At 42.1% G+C, this 20,309-nt stretch overlaps 2 protein-coding genes across 2 annotated transcripts in view; one reads left to right on the top strand and one right to left on the bottom strand.

Moving 5' to 3' along the window:
* cenpp (centromere protein P) overlaps nucleotides 1–20,309 on the top strand; it is a gene marked incomplete at both ends in the record, with an annotated part of 87,207 nt that overhangs the window by 14,500 nt on the left and 52,398 nt on the right. Inside the window, 1 exon segment of the mRNA XM_080846032.1 lies at nucleotides 10,903–10,999. Within this exon segment, the coding sequence (XP_080702158.1) occupies nucleotides 10,903–10,999 (97 nt within the window).
* Nucleotides 11,794–18,709, bottom strand: ogna (osteoglycin, paralog a). The gene is made up of 6 exons (XM_080846033.1): nucleotides 18,498–18,709; nucleotides 17,270–17,360; nucleotides 16,797–16,961; nucleotides 15,516–15,718; nucleotides 15,200–15,292; nucleotides 11,794–13,184 (listed from the first exon to the last, which is right to left on the bottom strand). Exons 1-6 carry the CDS (start codon nucleotides 18,642–18,644, stop codon nucleotides 13,014–13,016), a joined length of 870 nt encoding a protein of 289 aa, XP_080702159.1. The 5' UTR covers nucleotides 18,645–18,709; the 3' UTR covers nucleotides 11,794–13,013.

The following is a 20,309-nucleotide window of genomic DNA, read 5'->3' as shown; positions in this document are numbered from 1 at the left end:
ACGTCAAACATGACATGACGCCCCACCAGAACTTTCAGGCTAAAATCGCCACTGGACTGACAGTGTATTGTATGCTGTAACAGGATTCCACACTAACATGTATATTTCATTTATAAACCGATCATTTAAAATTAGTATGTAAAAATGGCTAAGCTAGTTATTTTAAATAAATACCTGGGGATAAATGAGATTATTTATACATTATTAAGTACGTAGAAGCTTAACAGATGTGATAAAAGAGAAAGGGATTGTCCAAGTTAAGCCATATGTCACGTATTCCGAAGAAAAATTGTCCAAACTAGGATGCAACCATTAAAGAGGTGGATTTTAAGACTGTCCTAGCCGGTCCGTCCAGGATCTCGCGTTCTTGTGTAAACCCAAGGATTTACCACAATTGTTGGTTTTCTGTTATATTTTTGCAACAAAATACAGTCATGCAATTTTGGAATTATGATCACCACTGCTGCTGTACAGCACTGTCCACATGAAAGTTTGCATGATTGTAGTCCCACATGACTAGCTTGCTTCACTAGGTGGGCTTGTCTCTTCACGGTAGGCGCGAAGCACTTTTTGGGCAATAGTTTGACAACCGTTTCATCCAAAATAACATCTCGGTTATGGATATAACCTCGGTTCCCTGAGCTAGGGACCAGATGTGATTGATGGGAAATGACCTGTTCATTGACCAATCGAAGTACTTTCTATTCACGCCGGAAGGCCGAATTGCGGCAAATCACCACCCTGAGCCCGCCCCCTCAGGTGTCCATATATTGAAGGTGACTATGCCGCTCCACCTCTGAAGACTCTGAGCCTTTGAGCCTCCAGAAGAAACACGCGCACTGTGCACACAACCATATCACATCTGGTCCCTAGCTCAGGGAACCGAGGTTATATCCATAACCGAGATGTTCCCTATCGCAGTCCGGGACTGTGATGTGATTGATGGGACCGTTTCTAATCCCGCGTGCAACAGTGTCGGCCAATATACATATACACACGCCAGCCCATTCGCCTTGCCCTCGTAGAGGTTCATGTGGCGGCGTCAGTGTGTCTTATAAGGGGATGAATTAAATATAAGAGAAACGGGATCACCGATCTCATGCTTATGAATACTTACACCCATCTGCGCCGTCCGCCTTTAATCCATAAAGGGAGACAGTCTTGCAGTTAATAAAACATCACATGTTGCATATGATCACAGATCACTCGCCTGCAACACACTGCAGGAAACCGGGCTCCGCCACATCCAATATGTAGTAACCAATAAAGGTGTGGCGAGAGCTCCAGCTTGCAGCTTTGCAAATGTCATCCACTGACACACCCTGAGACAGGGCCCAGGATGACGAAACCCCACGAGTAGAATGCGCACGAAGCTTCTCCGGGGGTCCCAATGACAAACTTGTATAGGACAAAGTGATAGCCTCCACCAGCCACCGGGATAGGCTCGACTTTGCCAGGGGTTTGCCTTTGGTGCTTGCACCAAAGCATACGAATAACTGATCCGATTGCCTGAATAAACCAGTGCACTCAACATAAAAGCGTAGAGCGCGCACTGGGCAGAGCTTGTGCAAGCGCTCCTCCTCCGCTGATGCGAAAGGAGGGGGCGAGAATACAGCCAACTCAATGACCTGGCTACGAAACGGAGTTGTCACTACTTTGGGTGTATATGCTGCGTTAGGCCGCAATACTACCCCGCCCCCGGCAATCGAAAACTGAATGCACGATGGGCTGACAGACAGCGCTTGCATGTCACCAACGTGCTTCGCTGACACCAGTGCCAGGAGCAACGCGGTTTTCAAGGAAGCAAACTTTAAGTCCACCGTTTCTAGGGGCTCGAACGGAGGACCCGTGAGTGCCCGTAACACCACTAGCAAATCCCAAGAAGGCAATGGGTGGCTGACAGGCACTCTAAGACGCCTTATTCCAACCATAAAGCGCGAAGCCGATGGATGATTACCTGGGGATTTGCCGTCAATGCCAATATGGCAGGCGGAAATAGCTGCTAAATACACTTTGATAGTAGAAGCCGCTTTTCCTTCATCCAATAATTGTTGCAAGAATTCCAAGATGATGCCCAAGGCGCAATCAATAGGGTCGTGCTGACGTGCAGCGCACCGTCGCTCGAACATGCGCCACTTGAGCGTATACAGAGATCGGGTAGACGTCGCCCGAGCGCTCTGTATAGTATTCACCACTGAATCCGACAGGCCTGATGCTAAGAGCCTGTTCCTCTCAGGAGCCAGGCCCTGGCCTGGGGTGCCAAACCATCCCGTGAGCCTGTGAGAGGAGATCCCTGCGCAGAGGGAGCTCCCACGGAGGCTGCACTGACAATCTGATTATATCCGCCAACCATGGCTGACTGGCCAATTGGACGCCACTATTATCAGCTCCCAACCCTCCTCGTCCACTCTGCGGATTACTTGATGTAGCAGAGGAATCGGAGGGAATGCGTAAAGATGCATGTTGGGCCATTGTTGGCTCAGTGCGTCTACGCCTAATGGAGGGTTGTCGCCTCCCAGTGAAAACCACAGAGGGCAGCAGGTGTTTTCCCTGTTCGCGAACAGATCCACCTGTGCCCTGTAAAACGGAAGCCAAATCTGGTCGATCACCTGGCGGTGAAGGCACCAGTCTGCTGCTTGAGGGTTGCCCCTCGACAGAAGGTCGGCTCCGTAATTGAGATGACCTGGTATATGCACTGCCCTGAGAGAGCGAATGCGCTTCGCTGCCCACAGGAGCAGTCGGCTCGCCCAATGATAAAGCGCAGGGGAGCGCACCCCTTCTTGGCGATTTATGTAGGCCATGGCGGACATCTTGTCTGTTCTGACGAGAACATGACGCCTTCCATTGAGGCGTCTGTGGTGACGATAACACGGCGCGTCACTGTGCCCAGTGGAGCCGCTGCCGAGAGGAAATGCGGGGCTTGCCATATGGCCAAGGCCTGCCAGCATCCACCGTGATCAAGCGAAACTTGTCCTTGGTGGAGCTGAGCTGAAAGACAGATATCATGCTTGAAAAGGCCGCGCATGCAGCCTCCCTAGTAGGAGTGCAATTGCCGCGGCCGCTATCAACCCCAACAGCTTTTGATAGCGAAAAGATGCGACTTTTGCTTCAGTCTGAACTGCTGCACACATGTTTTGGATGAATCTGAGGCAGTACAGGTGTGCCACCACTAGATGGCACTCTTGCACCGCCTCTGCCTCTGAGCGAGCGCATAACCCAGTCCCCCTGCTTGCCTCAGCATTGGGGTGATGTTTGCCTCTTCATACTCTTGAGTGGCATCGTTACGCAGCTTCCCCGACTGCAATCTCAGATATCCCTGATATCTGGAATGAATCGGTGCGTGGGAAGCGCCCTTTAAATCTACTGATTAAACCAGCCGCCTGGTTGTATGAACTGAACTAGACAGCATGGAGTTCACATGTTGAACTCCCACGGCATCAGTGCACTGTTCAATATACGTAGATTTAATACAGGCAGATAATTCCCTTCCTTTTAGGGACGAGAAATAATCTGCTGCGGTGGCCCTGTTTTGCCTCTTCTGACGGCACTGACTTATGGTCCTCTTTGTGACCAGGGGGTTTATTTCCTGTTGTAGGAAATTAACCGCCCCTGAAGCACCACTGACCAGACCACCCACCCTCTCGGAGGAAGGTGGGGGCACACCATCACAAATGAGGCTGGGCAACTGCAGTGTGTAACCACCGTTATAGTTTACTTGTATACCCCTGGCAAAGCAGTGTATGCGTGCCAGTTCTACGCACAGCCTCTTGGCCGGCTTTGAGCTGAAATGTTGTCGGGAGAAAAAACCCGCTCATAGCCAATCTGCCCTTATAGATCTGTGCCCGCTCCCGAGGGGGGCCAAAGTTCTGGGCCCACACTACATTTTTGTTTATGTAAGGGCACCATGGGTGTACTGAGGGTAAACTTACTCAAGCATAACTGATGTTCATGATATGTGAGGTCTATGCTTATGAGACTTTGCCCACTCCCGAGGGGGGCAAAAGACTTGGGCACACACTACGTTATGTTGATGTAAGGGCACCATGGGTGTACTGAGGGGAACATACCCCAGCATAACTTATGTTCATGACATGTGAGGTTTATGCTTATGAGACTGTGCCCGCTCCCGAGGGGGGCAAAAGACCTGGGCACACACGACATCTTGTTTGCGTAAGGGCACCATGGGTGTATTGGGGGGAAAACTTACCCAAGCATAACTTATGTTATTGACATGTGAGATTTATGCTTATGAGACTTTGCCTGTCATGAAGGCTTCATGTGCGTGGCGGTCAGTCCTTTTTGGTGGTGGAGACCACTTCCCTCTCCTTCAATGAAAAGCGCTCAGGGCGAGACCTGTGCAGCCCTCACACGCGGCAAGGACCCGGTGGGATAGGGCTGCCGTGGTGGATGTGTTGAAGGGGAATGAAAAACATGCATGACTTTATTGCTTCTCCCACGGGGGCAATGTGTGACATGCAGTGTTGTGTTTCATGGCAGCGTAGCCCATTACAGCGCCACCGCTCACTCTCGATGTTGACCAGCAGCTCTCCTGTGTCCCAGGAGGGAGGGGGAAGGAGGGATGGCGTAGACGAGCACTGTCCAGAGTGCATCAGCTGTCTCGTCTCCCCGCTGTTGAGTAGCAGCGCTGGGCTCCGGCAGCAGCACTGGGCATCGGCAGCAGCACTGGGCACCATAGATGGGCTCCAGTAGTGCCAGGCTCCAGCAGCAGCGCCAGGCTCCCGCTGTTGATGATGGCGAGCACCGTTCAGAGTGCATCCGCTGTCTCGTCTCCCCGTTGTTGAGTAGCAGCGCTGGGCTCCGGCAGCAGCGCTGGGCATCGGCAGCAGCACTGGGCACCATAGATGGGCTCCAGTAGCGCCAGGCTCCAGCAGCAGCGCCAGGCTCTGGCCGCAGCTCGCTTCCCCGCTGATGTCGACGGCGAGCCCTGCTCAGGGTGCATCAGCTGTCTAGCATCCCTGCGGTCTAAGCATGCGGAGTATCCAGTCTGCCAAGGCACTGGAATGAGAGAACAAACATCAATACAGAACTAGTTCGAAGCTCGCCAATGGTGGCTGCCGTTGACGGTAGCTAGCTAGCTAGAGGTGTAGTCAAGGGCTAGAGCTAACAAGCTAACAAGCTAAGGAGCTAGCACGAACATTCTATTAACTCGTAAACCCACGCTAGCGGCAGGGGTACAGCACGAGTTCATAAACTTCCCCACGGGAACAAGCTAGTTGCAGGGAAGCCAGTAGACTAGCCTGCTATCAAGCTAACAGCCAAGCTAGGGAGCTAACTCGAACTCACAAGTTGTTTACATCCCAACGGGAACAAGCTAGTTGCAGGGAAGCCAGTAGACTAGCCTGCTATCAAGCCAACAGCTAACAAGCTAGGGAGCTACACAAACTTTAAGTCTAGAAGCCTTAACTCGCGGCACTAACCGGAGAAGGCCGTAAGACATCGCTCTTTACCTTACCAGAGTTGACGGCAGTCAGGCATCAGCTCCGGTAACAGGGTAGTAGCAGCCTAGCTAGCTAATGAGCTAACTCGGAACTCACCAGTCTGAAACAAGAGAAGGTTAGCACAGACATCGCAGGCCGGGACGTAGCCACTGCCTGGACATCATCTGAAGCGAACACAATTAGCAAGAGCTATAACAACGTGGTACGTTGTAAGCAGTAGTGAACCGGCCAGAAGAGGACGAGCGTGGTGGTCACCAGCTAGACAGCAGCTTGCTGAAGCGTAGAATATCCTTGTAGCACTCAGAGCTAGTAAGGGAATAAATCCACAACTCACCAACTCGAAAGAGTAAAATAGCACACAAAGACAAAGGATACGCAAGCGTGTAGAGTTTGGTTCTGACGGTCCGTAGCCTCAAAGGCGAAGGTCGTAAAAGAGGTGGATCGGCATAGTCACCTTCAATATATGGACACCTGAGGGGGCGGGCTCAGGGTGGTGATTTGCTGCAATTCGGCCTTCCGGCGTGAATAGAAAGTACTTCGATTGGTCAATGAACAGGTCATTTCCCATCAATCACATCGCAGTCCCGGACTGCGATAGGGAACAACATTTTGATGGCAAGTTGGCTTCAAGGACTCGCATGACCCTAAATCCTGATTTACGATTGTCTGTGTACCGAGACACTGAGATACGGAGAGCCCTCTCCGTCGTGGCAATCCTTCTCCGAGCACCTATCCGTGGCCTGACATGCACCTCCCAAATTTTGTAACTATCCGTCTCCCTCAATCCGTCAATACAACCCTGTTTACCTTGTGGGTAGTAGTATGCCAACATTAGATAGCTGGCTCAGACACCTTGAGTTTTAACATGGCACATTACAGTGTCTATTTCTCGCTAACCTCTAAGAAATCTAAGCAAAAAAACAGTCAAATAAACAACTTTTATGTGCAAATACGACCGTCTAGGAGATTGGTCTGCCATCTTTTTTCTTTTAATTGCCTTGCAACACCCACAACCGTCAGTGAACCATAAATGAAAACGAGTTCGTTGAGGGAACTGCGTGACCACGTAGTAACATTCTTTGGATGTAATTTTGTCCCTATGTGCCCAAAAACTGATTATGTTATATGGTATGCTTACACTTCGCTACTTATACTTGATTAAATATGCTCACACCTCTTGAAGTTCCTTTTGGCTTGCTCAACAAAATTGTTGCCAATGACCAATCAAAATTCAGCAGCCAATGCATGCTCTGATGTAAAGGTTCAAATTTTGATATGCCATTATAAATGATTTACCAAATTCCAAATAAATCAGCCACAAGATGTCACTACAGCAACATACAACATATTTTCCTCTGTTTCTCTGACATGGTTTGTTCCATCTTCAAATGTAGTCTCATCCTTACATAACATTTACATTTACATTCACAACCTTCAAATGTTCCTCTTTCACCTGTTAAAGCGGTCATCATCATTCAACCTTTCGCTTCTTTGGCCAGTTCACACATTCTTCTTGGACTCAAATGACCACTCTTTGCGGTTATATTTAAACTTAATATGATGGTGTATACCCCTTTCCGGTTATAAATGTTAATACTCTTCTTTTAGGATTGTTTTCAAACATATTCTTGCCTTCAGCTAATAATTCTACATAGTTTATATATATATACATGCCTATTTCTGAAAACTTTGTAAATTAATGCATTTGAATGAGTACATTCACGCAAAGAAGCTAATTTAGTTCCTTATGTAATTTTACAAAAGCTGAACGCAAGAATATATATTATAAATTCACACTCATGCCTCATATTCACTAGACAGGTCGCAAAACCACAGAATGTAACTCACAGGTACTGTGTACAGCCACCACAAACTATAGTTCCTTAAATTTTCAAGTTAAATAAGACCCAAGTCTTTTTTTGATAGAAATCTTCAAGATAACACACAACAGAAAATTCTTAACAATTCTTAATTCTTAACCCCATTGCTCCAGGGTTGACCCCTGAGAGACACTTCAAGTCCCCAAGCACTACACAAAGGCATTCATGAGCCCCCAGCCTAAATGCAGGTGGTCTAGAGCTAGTGTGATCATTATCATGTACTGTATCGCACCATATGTGAGGTCCTATATGGCCTTGAATGTCTAGCATGTGTGTATCAGGCCACTTTTAAGAAGTCTGGTCCCCCGACAGAATTCCCAGGGAGATTTTCAGATTCAGATTATAAGGGTATCTGCGGGCCTCTAGTAGTGATCGGGATCTTCCTTGGAATTCTCCTTTTCCCTATTTAAGTCTGGTTAATTAACATTTTATAGCCTACTTACTTGTATCTTAGTTGTATCGTAGATAACATCCCTCTAAGGAACTTGAGAGTTTGTTTAGCATTAAATATCAGATTGATAATGTTGTTGATGCTATAATTATGCAAAATGTGTGTCTATGCTCTTCTATTATGCCTGACAATCAAAAATGGCTTTTTGACTTATTTATTTTCATTTTACGAATAGTAAATCAGATTAATGTGATTTATGTAACGCTATGATGTGTTTAGCAAGCCTGCCTTGTTTGAGTGGTTGCGAAAGGTCAGAATGGGTCAGTGGCAAAGCATGGGGGGCCAGGAACAAGACAAACACACAGCTGCTGCCTGTGGTAGTAGTCTTGTAAATCCTGTATGATGGGCTATACAGGTGTCTTTTTGTTTTGTCCATTAATGTGCTATTTGTTGGGAATTTAAATACGTTAATAAAGATTACTGCATCATGTGTTGTAACTCCTGTAGGCAACCTACAGGTTTTAAATATGTGACATAAGCACAGGGTGGTTGGACTGTGAGCTGGTTCTTGCTGTGTCTTGTAGGAGGCATTCGTGCCCAGGGGCCCTTGATATCACAATCTGTTCATGATCACTCTCTCACTTAGAATTTGCTGTAGGAATTCTCAAAAATTGTGAACAGTCACAAATCACAATCGATTTTTCGATTTATCTCGATTCTCTCTAGAACGATTCTGTTGGAATCGAATCCAATCGTGAGGTGCCAAGAGAATCCCACCCCTAGTCACAACAAACTCTCGCAAGATCTGGGTGGCATCACAACTTTTTGGAAATTTCCACAGGCAATTGAAAAGAAACACAATCACCACAGTATTAACCACAATTTTTGAGAATTCCTGCAGCAAATTCAGTTACTTTCGGCCGCAACAACCACAACAAACCCTTGTAAGATTCTGGAGGGACTGCCTCCCAGTGCTGTGACAAAAATGTGCATACCTGTACATTTAACTTATTTTCATATCCATATATCCATCCATCCATCCATCCACATGTACATTAAACACACACGCACATAATATACACTTAATTCCAATGGAATGTTTCAAGGTTAATGGAATTCTATTAATACTTAAAACAAAGTGGTGCGAAGACTGGAAACGAGATTCATGACAATTCATTTTTTCTTGCCATTGCTGACGATTCCACAGACTCCAAAGGGTTTATTCAGTTAGCTTGAAGATAAAAACATGCAGAGTTGGACTCTGTTGTTAATCTGTCTGAAGCAACTTTTTTTCAGTGTAACTTACTTGACAGTCTTTGGACACACATCTGGATTGTATTGTATGGTCTGAGATTTGCTGCTGGCATTTGAGAGGTGGAAAAATACTGAAGATAATGATTCTTACACAAGTCTTAAGTAGTCTATGTTTTTTTATGTCTTGTATAAAGAGTTTTTATAATCATTATATTCCATCTAAAATTGGAGTGTTGGGCAGTTTTTTCTGAGGCTCATTCTTTTTTGATGACTGCTGGCAGTCAAACAGTCAGTACACATTGGACAGAAATTACTATTTCCAATTTGTGCCTTTGGCTCATCTGACTCAGAACAGAAAGCATAAATCCTTATTTGTCAAATATTGTGTGTTGTTATATGACTAATATCTGAAGAGATTCACAGGATGGATAGCTGTGACTGAGTGGTGAGCTTTAATCATGATGGCTCTGAAGGACCACAAGGCAAGTTTGGTTGGCCCCTGTTGTGTATAAATGTCTGCACTGTGTTGAGTTGTAGCACTCTTAAATACACTAGTAAGCGACGCTGTCTCCTACTCTCTTGGACAAGTTCCATTAGTTTTCCATCAGTGCTTTACGGCATCTCCTCTCAGACTGGAATCTCCCCATCTGTGGAAAGTTTTGTCTAGTGCCACACAGCCTTGGGCCCCAGTGCAAATCTATGGAAAGTCTCAAAATTGTCAAACTGTAGTCCAGCTTGAGAGTTGGATGGAACACAAACATGCAACCCTGTGGACCACAACTGAGTCTGCATTGTGTCCATACATGGCATTATCTTTGACAAAGAAAGTGAAGCAGCAAAGGCATGCTTTGAAAGGACCTCTAGTCTGTCAAAATCAACTGATTCTTTATCCATGGGGTCATCTGTTTTCAATGGGACTGACACAGTGAAAATTGCACCCTGGAGTTCACTTTGCAACATCTTAACAGTTCACTGTTTTGAGCCGACTGATTAACTGTTTGAAATATTTGTAAAGGACCATTGTGCATTTCCAGCGCCTCATGTGTGATGATGTGAATGCTCCTGTATTTCACGCATAGACAACATGTTTTATTGTTTGCAACCTAATGGAATCTAGTGCATAATACACTTGAAATGTAAAGTTGTAGTGTCCAAAGTGTTCATAGTTGAATTGCACATTATTCACAAATTTGTAACTGTTAAACTCATAAAACAACATTTGTCAGGAGTTGCATTCAAGTTCCAAGTGGACAAGACATGCTTTTTTATCCAAATATATGCATTTATTAGTAAAAATCAGTTAACAACCTAAAATAATGACAAAGATTATCAGAACACCTCACAGGTAGGCGACAAAAAATTGCTTAAATCAGCACAGTGTTAGACAAGAGGACACATTGGCCTTCTAAAAGGTCCATTACTTCCATGGTCCATTGTAGTAATACAACTGAGTAAGTATAGATAAATTCCTATATGTCTCGGTATAGATAATTGGCTATTCCGTGGTATTCTCTTAGAAAGATGTTCAAGGCTAAAAAGGCTACCTGTGTTAGCTTCATGCTTGGCTAACAAATGGCATCTAAGAATATATGTACTCTGGTGGTAACTGGATTCACATTGATAGAAACTGGAAGTAACTTTGATCTTGTCAGTAGACCCATTTGCCAGTACTGTAAAGCGGAACTTCAACATACCTTTTCCGTTATCCATTATTCATTGCTCGTTGCCATACAGCTTAATGGTAGGGGATTGCTATAGTACAGTTGAGGGTCATTATAACAGAAACTGTAAGGCCTCAAAAAAATGAGTGGTGTTAAAAATGAATTTGCATTATTGTGTCAAATATTACTACTCAGAAAATGTATACTTTAAGAGCAGTTGCAGTGGTTAACATTTTTAAAATCATTTTTTTTGACAGAGTGGAAGAAACCAAAAGCCTTCTGCTGTTCTTCAGAATATTGAAGAGGTTCTCTGAAAACTGTGAGCACAGAAGCAAAACATTCCAACACTTCAAGGTAAGACTATTTATAGTTACCAAGTCCCGTGGATTTGACATGTAGTCCTTGTGATGCTTGACTGAGCCAAAATGACTAGATCTCCCTCTTCCATTTAAATTTTGTTGATGGCATTGTTGTTTATGACATGTATTATAATCTTCACACTGGTGTTGTACATATTTGTACATTTCCACAGTACAGTATGTACATTTATTTTCACCAGTGTGTGTGCTCTCAGAGTATCAAACCTGTGATATTAACAATGGCACTGATCGCACATATGGCATAAGGGATGAACAAACATTCAGGCTGTGTACATTTAGCTTCATTCAACATTTGTATTTATTCCCTTTTAGTTTTGAGTGGCTCACTGTGAAGTTATAATTGCTTTTCAAATCACCATTATGAAGGTTTGTGGAGGGAGACTGAAGTTAGCTTAATATTAAAATACAGACCATAATCCATGCTGTGACAGAAATGTAAAGTCTGAAGTCAAACAGCAAAGGCAATATGGAAACCATTCCATTATTGACTTGGACTGTAGGCATGTTATGACTGCCAGTTTGGCCAACAGAATGGAATAATATTGACCCACATTTTCCAGAATGGTGTGTGTGTGTGAATTTGTGTCTGCGTGCAAGCATGTACACAAGTCTAAGCGTTGACTATATTTCTCCCATCTAAGATATACGTGCTCTGTTAGACTTAATGTGCATTAGCCATAACACTCAGTATTTTGCACAGTTAAATGCACAAGTCACTCACCACAAACTTAACTTAAACAGTTTTATTAAAATAATTAAAGATGGCATGAAACAATACAGACAATGCATTTCTGTACAGCATACTTTGATAATTCACATAGGTAGTTATCCCAGGTTAATACATTATTATAGCAAAACCAGATGCTCATGTATTTAGAAAGGAAAAGCATATCTCTGTCAGACTCTCTGTCTCTGTGGAAGAAAAGTAATAGCTGGGGGGGGGGGGGGGGGGGTATATGCTAGGCCTTGTCTCAATTGTGACTTGTTTTTATTGGCCATACTCTACTTTCGTACCAGCAGTAAGCCTGTGAATGTGGAATTGACTCCTTCATTGAAGCCACTGTATGTTATAGTAAGGGGGAAGACAAGCCACTAGATGAAGATGGCTATCGGGGGGCTTGCCTGCAAGCAAATATTTAGCCATGTGTGTGTGTTTATGTTAGCAGCACTATTCCTGTCAAACTAAAGGGGGCTAGCTGGGCGTGGGGTTCATTTAATGAATTTATGCCAAGTATGTATGGCATAATCAAAGACTAAGTAACAAACTAACAGGCCTAACAACTACCTATTTTGAAGAGCAGTTACTTATTTTGATAAGCATGATATTTCATTAGTATTGGAAATACGTACAAACAATTCAAGAAATCCATTTCAGGGACTAAACATGAACATGTATACTTTAAGATTAACATGTGTACCTGTAGTAGCCATGGTATAATCGGAATAATGGAATCCTATATGTTTAATTATTAGAAAAATAATTGACTTTGAGGTGTGTTATAGCCACCTTGATTATTTTTTAAATAGCCTACTACTGTCCATTATTCCTTATTAATTCCTACCATCAAAACAGTTTTAAAATAGGTACAGTTCAAGTGAAGGAAATTCACAGAATTCTAAGAAATGGGGAGAGCTTGCCTCCACTTTTTTGTGAAGTCATTTTTTGATAAGGCAGTAGCTTTTATTACAAGAGGGAATTTATGTACAATGGACATAAGTAATGTCTTGGTTCAAGGTCAGTCATTGTTGAAAGCCAGTCTATAAACTGTAAAGATAAACTTAACCAGAGAAGAGCAAAAAAGGCATTCAGAGAACTTTTGTGTGACTCGCACAACATAACGATAGGGAACGGACCCAACCTTGGTTGTGAAATGTATAATTTAAGTCTTTTTGAGTCACCTCGGAGCAAACTGAATCAGCCCATATGATACTTCTCAATAATGGAAACATGTTTGCCACATTTATACAGATTTTGGTTTTAATCATGCTCACTGGTATCGTCCAATCGGCAGTGCCTTCAGGCAGGTAAAGCTGTTTGGGTACTGGGCCAGGATGACTGGGTTTCCATCCATTCGGATCTCATTCATGTTTGGTCGGATGTAGTAGGTATTGTTCCCTTTACAGAATGTGTCATCACTAACTGAGGAGATGTTGTTGTTCTGCACAGAAAGGAGAATATTGTTTAATGCAATGGTAAATGTACTGCATTTATATAGTGCTTTTGTACTCATGGAGCACTCAAAGCACCTCACACTTCTACCCATTCATACAATTTAAACCGATTGCAGAGGTTTCTATCTATGTTTACTGACTTGCTCAATGAAACTTTGACACTTTGTGAAGAGAAGTCGGGATCTTACTAGCAACCTCTTAATTCTAAACGACTCCTCTCCCTCCTGAACCACTGTCGCCCCCAGTCATTGTGCACTATGTTGCACCATGAAAGTGATGGCATGAAGTTAATGAAGTTAAGTTGTTGGTCAGTAAAGATTCCCTGGAGCTGTTTCTGACAGCTAGCTTTTGTTCTCCAACGTGTAGAAGGCAGGTTATCATTCAAGCAGCCAAATGTGTTAGATTAATGATTAGGGTTACAGGGTTAGATTTAGTGTCATTTTTTACTGGCAAACCATTTGTTTCTCACACATCCTACAGTGATACCCTGGTAGTGTTCATGTTCATCCATGTTGTGGTGCTTACGTCCTTAAATAGCACTACATTGTGAATGTCATTGCATTTCTCTATACAAAGTTGCAGTATGAAAACATTAATCCTCTGAAGGTTGGTCAACTGGATTGATTTTGATATGTGATAGTCTATATATATTAAATTGTAAAAGCACTTGATACATTCTTTGGGGTATTTTCAAACATGCACATCCACTAAATCATGATCCCCATTTGAATCAATGTGACAGAGGGGCAAAGGTACAGCACAGGCATCAAAGCTACACATAACGTACATAACTAACCAGCTTTTATCTTGGTCATTATAACAGGTAGCCATACATGCTTTTTTTTCAGAGCATCATTTGGAATTGGGTTAATACAAACAATGCAATCCCAAATTATTATAGCGTAACACAGAAATTGGGTTTTTGTTTTGTAAGATTGTAGATTGGAGCTGAGACAGTTTAATGTGAGTTTGATGTGTAATAGATGGAATGGGCCTCTTTTTCTTGATGACGACCACACACACGTATAACCTCACGATCAACCAGGGTTAAACCTGTTTGATTTTTAGTATGAAAGGGTCGACACGTTTATCTGACTCGGTTTCTCGACCTGGATTGGACATAGGTTGGATATGGGTTGGTTTTGGTAAGAATGACCTGACCCAGGTTGCTATCAACTTTAATGTTTTGTAACGTCATTATAACTCTAAAATGAAGATATGCATAAAAGCATTTGTATCTTTCGTCCAAGTTACGGAAGATACAATGCCTAAAGGCAGAGTTTGAACCTCAGTGTTTACTCGGAGGAAGTACTTTAAAATCTATACATACAAAATAAAGCCTCATAAGCTGTGTCAGTATCTTCATGGAAACTTTAGACAGCACTCATGAAATACCCTGCAAAAACACATCTCATTAATCCTTTATTCTTAACTTAATGCTAACATTGCATGTAAATTCCCATTGATGGGATTAGCCATATTATCACTCTGAAAATAAATTGTAAACAAAACTGAGTCCAGATAACGAATGATTTTTAGCCTAAAAACTAAATCGTAAAAATTTAATATAGACTGCATCTAATGGTGTCCCGGGTGATGACTCGTATTCAATCTGAATTGGCACAACCTGAATGTTACCAGCGTTGACTGTTTAGTCAATTCAGACAGAAGCACAGATTACACCTTGGTTAAATAACCTTGATCCGACCCAGGTCATTGATGTGAAAAGGGTAATAAAGTGCTTTGTCATGAAACTTTTCTCATGCTTTTCCTTATATTTTGAGAGACATCAGTAGATATCCCCTGCAATACTTGGCGGCTTGCAATAGAAGGATGTCTGTGAAATGTTATGTCTTGTGTGTAAAAAGCTTAAAGACTAATCTCAGATTTATTGGAGAAGGTATATTCTGCCATCTTCTCTTTAATTTGTCCTTTCAGAGGGACAGACACTTCAACCCACACCTAATGACTTGAGCTGAGGGATGTATTGTGATTTACTCACCTGCAGGTGCAGTATGCGTACGGTCTCTGGAATCTGGGGGACTGCCTCCAGCTCATTGTGAGCAAGGAAAATATTCGCTAGCTTGGTCATCTTCTGATGTTGAGACAGAGCAAAATAGTAATGAATTTAGTAAGTCACCAACACTCTAAAGATTACAGTGAAAGATGAAAGGTTAAAGTAGACTAGCTAGGCTGTAGACTAGCTCTGGCAATACAATTACGAAAAAATAGTAGTTTTGTCTTGGCTTTCATCTTAAAAAAGAGAGAGAGAGAGATAGAAAACTATTTATCTTGTTATGCAAATTATGACACCCCACCTTGAAAGCATTGGCCTTGACACCCTTGGTCTTGAGGCGGTTGAAATTAGCATTGAAGGAGATCAGCTTGGCTGGCAGCATTGGAAGCTTCACGATCTGATTTTCAGCCAGTGAGAGTTCTTCTAGAAGAGCAAGCTTTGAAAAGGCACCATCTTCAATCTCAGAAATTAGGTTTCCAGTGAGGTCAATCCTTTTCAAAGTGACTGCAAGACAAAGACATGTTGATGGTCAAGTTAACTTATGAAACCAATAAGAGAAATGTATTAATCTTGAGTACTTTTTAGGCTTGACCCTATTGCTTGATGTATATTATTCTTTAACTTTGATTGTTCTTTCATTTAGGGATTAGTAGTAGTAGTAGTAGTAGTAATAGAGTTGTCTCCTCATCACCAATTGTCGTGCCAATTTTAGTCAAATAAAATGCTATGAATGGCTATTACTTACATTTGCGTGAGAAACATTTTACTCGTCTCCTTGCCAAATATGGAGATGGCTAGCAACTGTTCTTTCAGCACTCTTCTGTGACAGTGAGCAAGTCTTATCTCTGGTAAAATGCTTCATTTTGGTCCCCTTTCTTTCTGAGTTTGGTTTAAGCTACTGTTTACAGGAAAATATTGGATATATTTTCTTAATAATCTGTCATCTATCACAAACATCCTCTGTAAGAAATGTCTGATGCTCCTCTGCTATAAAATGTTCAATACATTTTGGTGTATTAACATCGGAAATTTCGGACCTACAGAATTTAGCAGGAAATGATAAAATGTCGCCTAGAGCACCTTTTAAAGCCGTTGTCATGTAGCCTACTGTCATGTGACCACTGAAAATCAGGATGTGGATGTTACATAGACTACTGTCATGGCCCACAGCTCAAGCCTACAGATTTTTTCCCCCAATGTGTTTACTTACTTTATTCCATGGTAAAAAGTAATGACTTAATTAATAAATGACTGATGAATTAAATGCAGGCTTAGGAATCCTGAGAGAAGTATAAAGTTTTAAACACATTTTACCGAACGTTATATTAACATTACAAGCATCTTCCATTTGGATATATCTCAAGATTCACAGTAGTGATTTTGTGAGGCTAAACAGAACAACAGTTGTCTGTATACAGAACAGTAGTGTAGAAGTTTAGTTGATTGATATTATAGGGCTACTGGCTAGTCAAGTCATCCAGGTACATAATACCGTTACAATATAATGAGTAATAAAATGCACTGATTGTGGCAATGACAAGGAAATCTCTGGTCCCTTGCAGGAGAATGCTGCGAAGCTCACCAATATACTCAAAGTCTTTGGCTGTTATCTTCTTGATCTTATTGTAGCGTGCATAGAAATAGGCAGTCTCCTGGGGCAAGGCTGGCACAGATGTCATTTCTGGCGCCACCTCCTCACAGTACACCGATCCAGTGAGGCACACACATAGCAGACACGTGGGCAGATCTGAAAAGGAAAGCCAGCTTGTGTCAGTTGTGTCTTGTTATTGTGCATCTAGATATTAGCCTAATGTATAAGAACAATTCTGATTTTACCACCGTGCTAACAAAAAAGCGCAATCATATCTGCTGGTTTTATCACACAAAACCAAACAACTGTCTACTTACCCTCACAGCAGCAGCAGCAACACAGTACATGGCAGCCTTGATTACATATTTTTTTCTTTTACTAGCAACACGTATCTATTAAAATGTAGCACACACCCCTCACACACCTCATAAATCACCCTTGCAAGTGCCTCAGAACTACTTTACCGTCAGCTGTGCCTGGGGCAGAATCCTCTGCAGCGTCAGCTGGCATGAAAACGGAGTCGGAGTCGTAGTCTGTTACAGTGGTTACCCCTCTCTGTGGTTTTGGATAAAATTGAAATTGGTATATTCATGGCACGGAGTAGAGGTAATACTGCTCCAATAAAACAGTTCAGCAGTTTCTAATAGATCTTTCTAAAGGCAACCTTGTTTATAAAGAAAGTGCCATCTTGATGTAGCTGTTACTTCACAGGAACCCTCATTTATGCATTTTGCTCTCTTTCTGTCCTCGTAAAACAACTTCTTAAATGTGTAAACTTAAATAGTCCATAACCTGTGTTAACTGCAAAAATTGGAATTTGATGGACTGCAGTGGACTGCATTGGAGTGGAGTGGAGTGTGGGTCTGGGCGCCTGTTGGATGACCCTCTCTGTGTCAGGGCTCTAAGCTCTGACCTCTGGGCTGGATTGCAGTTTAAACTCAGCTGGAGAATTCTCTCCAGCCAGAGGAATGTCTTTCACTGCCCAGTAGTCTCTAGTGCTGACTAATCAGAATCAGCCCAGACAGAACTCCGCCAACTGCTGAATGCCTCCTGGGTGGGATGGCTTCAGAATGGAAGAAATCAGACGCACTTGCGAACGGTCTTAATCAATTGTGTTTATATTTGCACAAAGCGTCTGGACCAACATGAGGAAGCAATCTGAGTGTACAACGAAAATAAACAACTACACCGAAAGAGCTCATGCAAGCATAAACACCAAATACCCTGCTTTCAATGAAGCACATTTTAAACTGTTATGTTGAAAATTGTCAATGTTACTGATCATGTGCGTTTAAAGAAAAAATATTCAACATTGTTTATATGTATTATATTTATATTATATTACAAAGTACATATAATTCAAGTTAAATTCGTTAATGTCTTAAGCTATTAATTTATTTTGCATCAGTATATCTGTCCTTATTTTTTCTGTTTTCACTCAAGCTTTTTCTTATCCTGTCAAAGATCTATGCTTTCTTCAAGATCAACTTCTAGATACAGATTCTGCCTTAAGCTTCAAACATAAATAACATTTGCAGTTTATCCACAATTTTATTTCAGCAACTACTAAAAGATTCTACAAAACTAGGAAATGTTTTGGTAGTAATACTCATCTACGATCAAAAAGATGTTTGAATGCAAATAGTTAAAAAACTTGTAAAGAAGCTGTAATTCATGCAAAAGAAAATGTACCTTGGACCTTGACTCGAAGTAGACTTCTTCATTAAGTTGTATATCCTCTCTGGAATGTGCACCATGGTGGTGTAGCCTTGCCGATGCTAAGAGCACCCATGCAGCAAATATAATGGTGAAAAACATGGATCTCAGTATCTTTGCCATCTCATCCACGAGCTTGTAGACGTGCTTGCTGTTGTGTTGGAGGGCAAGGCGGCAGTGCAGGCTATTTTCTTAGTGCCTGGGAGTAAAATGTGATCTGTCAAATCAGTATTTAAAGCCTGTACGAGTAGCTGCCAGGGGATTCTTAGGCTGGAGTTTATGGAACAGTCTTTAACCCTTTGCCTGCTGGGTGATGACATCAAACTGCTCCTGCTACTGGTGTCATTTTCCCTATGGATTTTTTTTGTTACCCTGGTGCTATGACGAAAATTGCCCCCAAAAACACAGATGACTAAAAAGTGCTTGATGAAATGGTCTTTCAATATGTTTTCATTATCAGTCTAATTTACTGATAATCAGTCTAATTCACTGATAATCTGGGCAAATCTCTCAAATGTTTAACTTGGAAAAACAGTTGTATCCCCTGCAAAGTTATAATATTTTTCCATTTTCAAATTTCAATCTGAATTTCTATTTAGATCTAGTTAGTTTCACCAGTGGTGCCATTCATTTCCGTTTATTTTGATTTTTATGGACTCATTTCTATTTAGTTTTAGTTTATTAAAGTTTTAGTTTTAGGCATCAACATTTCAAGACTAAAGTTAACCATCATATGCAATACATTTATTTTAGACTGAATCCCTGTTAAAGATGCAGTCTGCAATTCGGTTTGGGTTTGTGAAAAGTTGTTGATATTTGTGCTCAACAGCCAATCTAATTACACTCCTCCCTTGGATGTCCTGAAGAACTGTGTTGATTGGCTGGAAATGTTTATGGCTTGGTGCATGCCACTATGTTTGTTTCCCATTTACAAAGCAAGGCCTGTGTATGAACACCAGAAATGTTTTGTTTTATTTAGTTTTTAGCATAAACGCAGCTAGAGGACTGTGAGGAGCAATTTGCTGAATTTGACAAAAGGTGTATGAGTTTAAAACCATGGACTGTATCTTCAATTGGCCTACACATAAATTCAAAATCATGATGAGATATTACAGCCATTACTTTTATGCAGATAAATGGAAAATAACCATCTATTGGCGTAAACAGAAGTGAATGAGGGCACCTGGAGCATGCGACAAACAAACCACGTTTGATATAAAATAGGCTGATTGGAACATTATCTTATTATAAAGCTAAGCCTTAGCCTTCTCTATTGTAGTTCTAGGACCTGTTTCAGCCAAAATATGATTTGGCTCATTTTTTGAGCCAATGTCTGTCATACTGTTCCTCGGATATGTCTAAAGCAGTCGACACGGGCATCATCAATAAAACTTCAACTATATTGTAAAGTTTAGGATACATTTTCCACTATCCCTGTTAGGATAGCACGCAGACTAGAATCTACTGTATCGTTGTGTTGTGCCAGCGCAAGTTACAACTCCACATCTACACTACAGATGCTGTTATCTGAAAGTACTGCTTTCATTATAAAAGGTACAGTGTGTAGGTTTTAGTGGCATCTAGTGGTGAGGTTGCTGAATTGCGATACCCATCCCTTGACAACTGGCACAGTGTAAAGCTAATCTTGAGCCAGTGTTTTGGTTTGTCTGGCCTGGGCTACTTTAAAAACATTGTGGCGCAACATGGCAAAATCTATAGAAGAGGACCTGCTCCCTATGTAGACACGAAGGGCTAATTCTAAGCTAACAAAAACACACTTTTTCGTAA

The sequence above is a fragment of the Sprattus sprattus genome, assembly GCF_963457725.1.
Source record: "Sprattus sprattus genome assembly, chromosome: 10".
Lineage (NCBI taxonomy): Eukaryota > Metazoa > Chordata > Actinopteri > Clupeiformes > Clupeidae > Sprattus > Sprattus sprattus.
This window is presented reverse-complemented; position numbering and strand designations above follow the sequence as displayed.

Excerpts from the sequence above, each read along its gene's own strand:
- ogna (XM_080846033.1), bottom strand. The coding sequence starts at position 18,644 with ATGGCAAAGATACTGAGATCCATGTTTTTCACCATTATATTTGCTGCA. Across the intron at positions 17,361-18,497 it reads ACTTCGAGTCAAGGTCCAAG|AGAGGGGTAACCACTGTAAC; the intron begins GTACATTTTCTT and ends CCAAAACCACAG. Across the intron at positions 13,185-15,199 it reads TACGCATACTGCACCTGCAG|AACAACAACATCTCCTCAGT; the intron begins GTGAGTAAATCA and ends CTTTCTGTGCAG.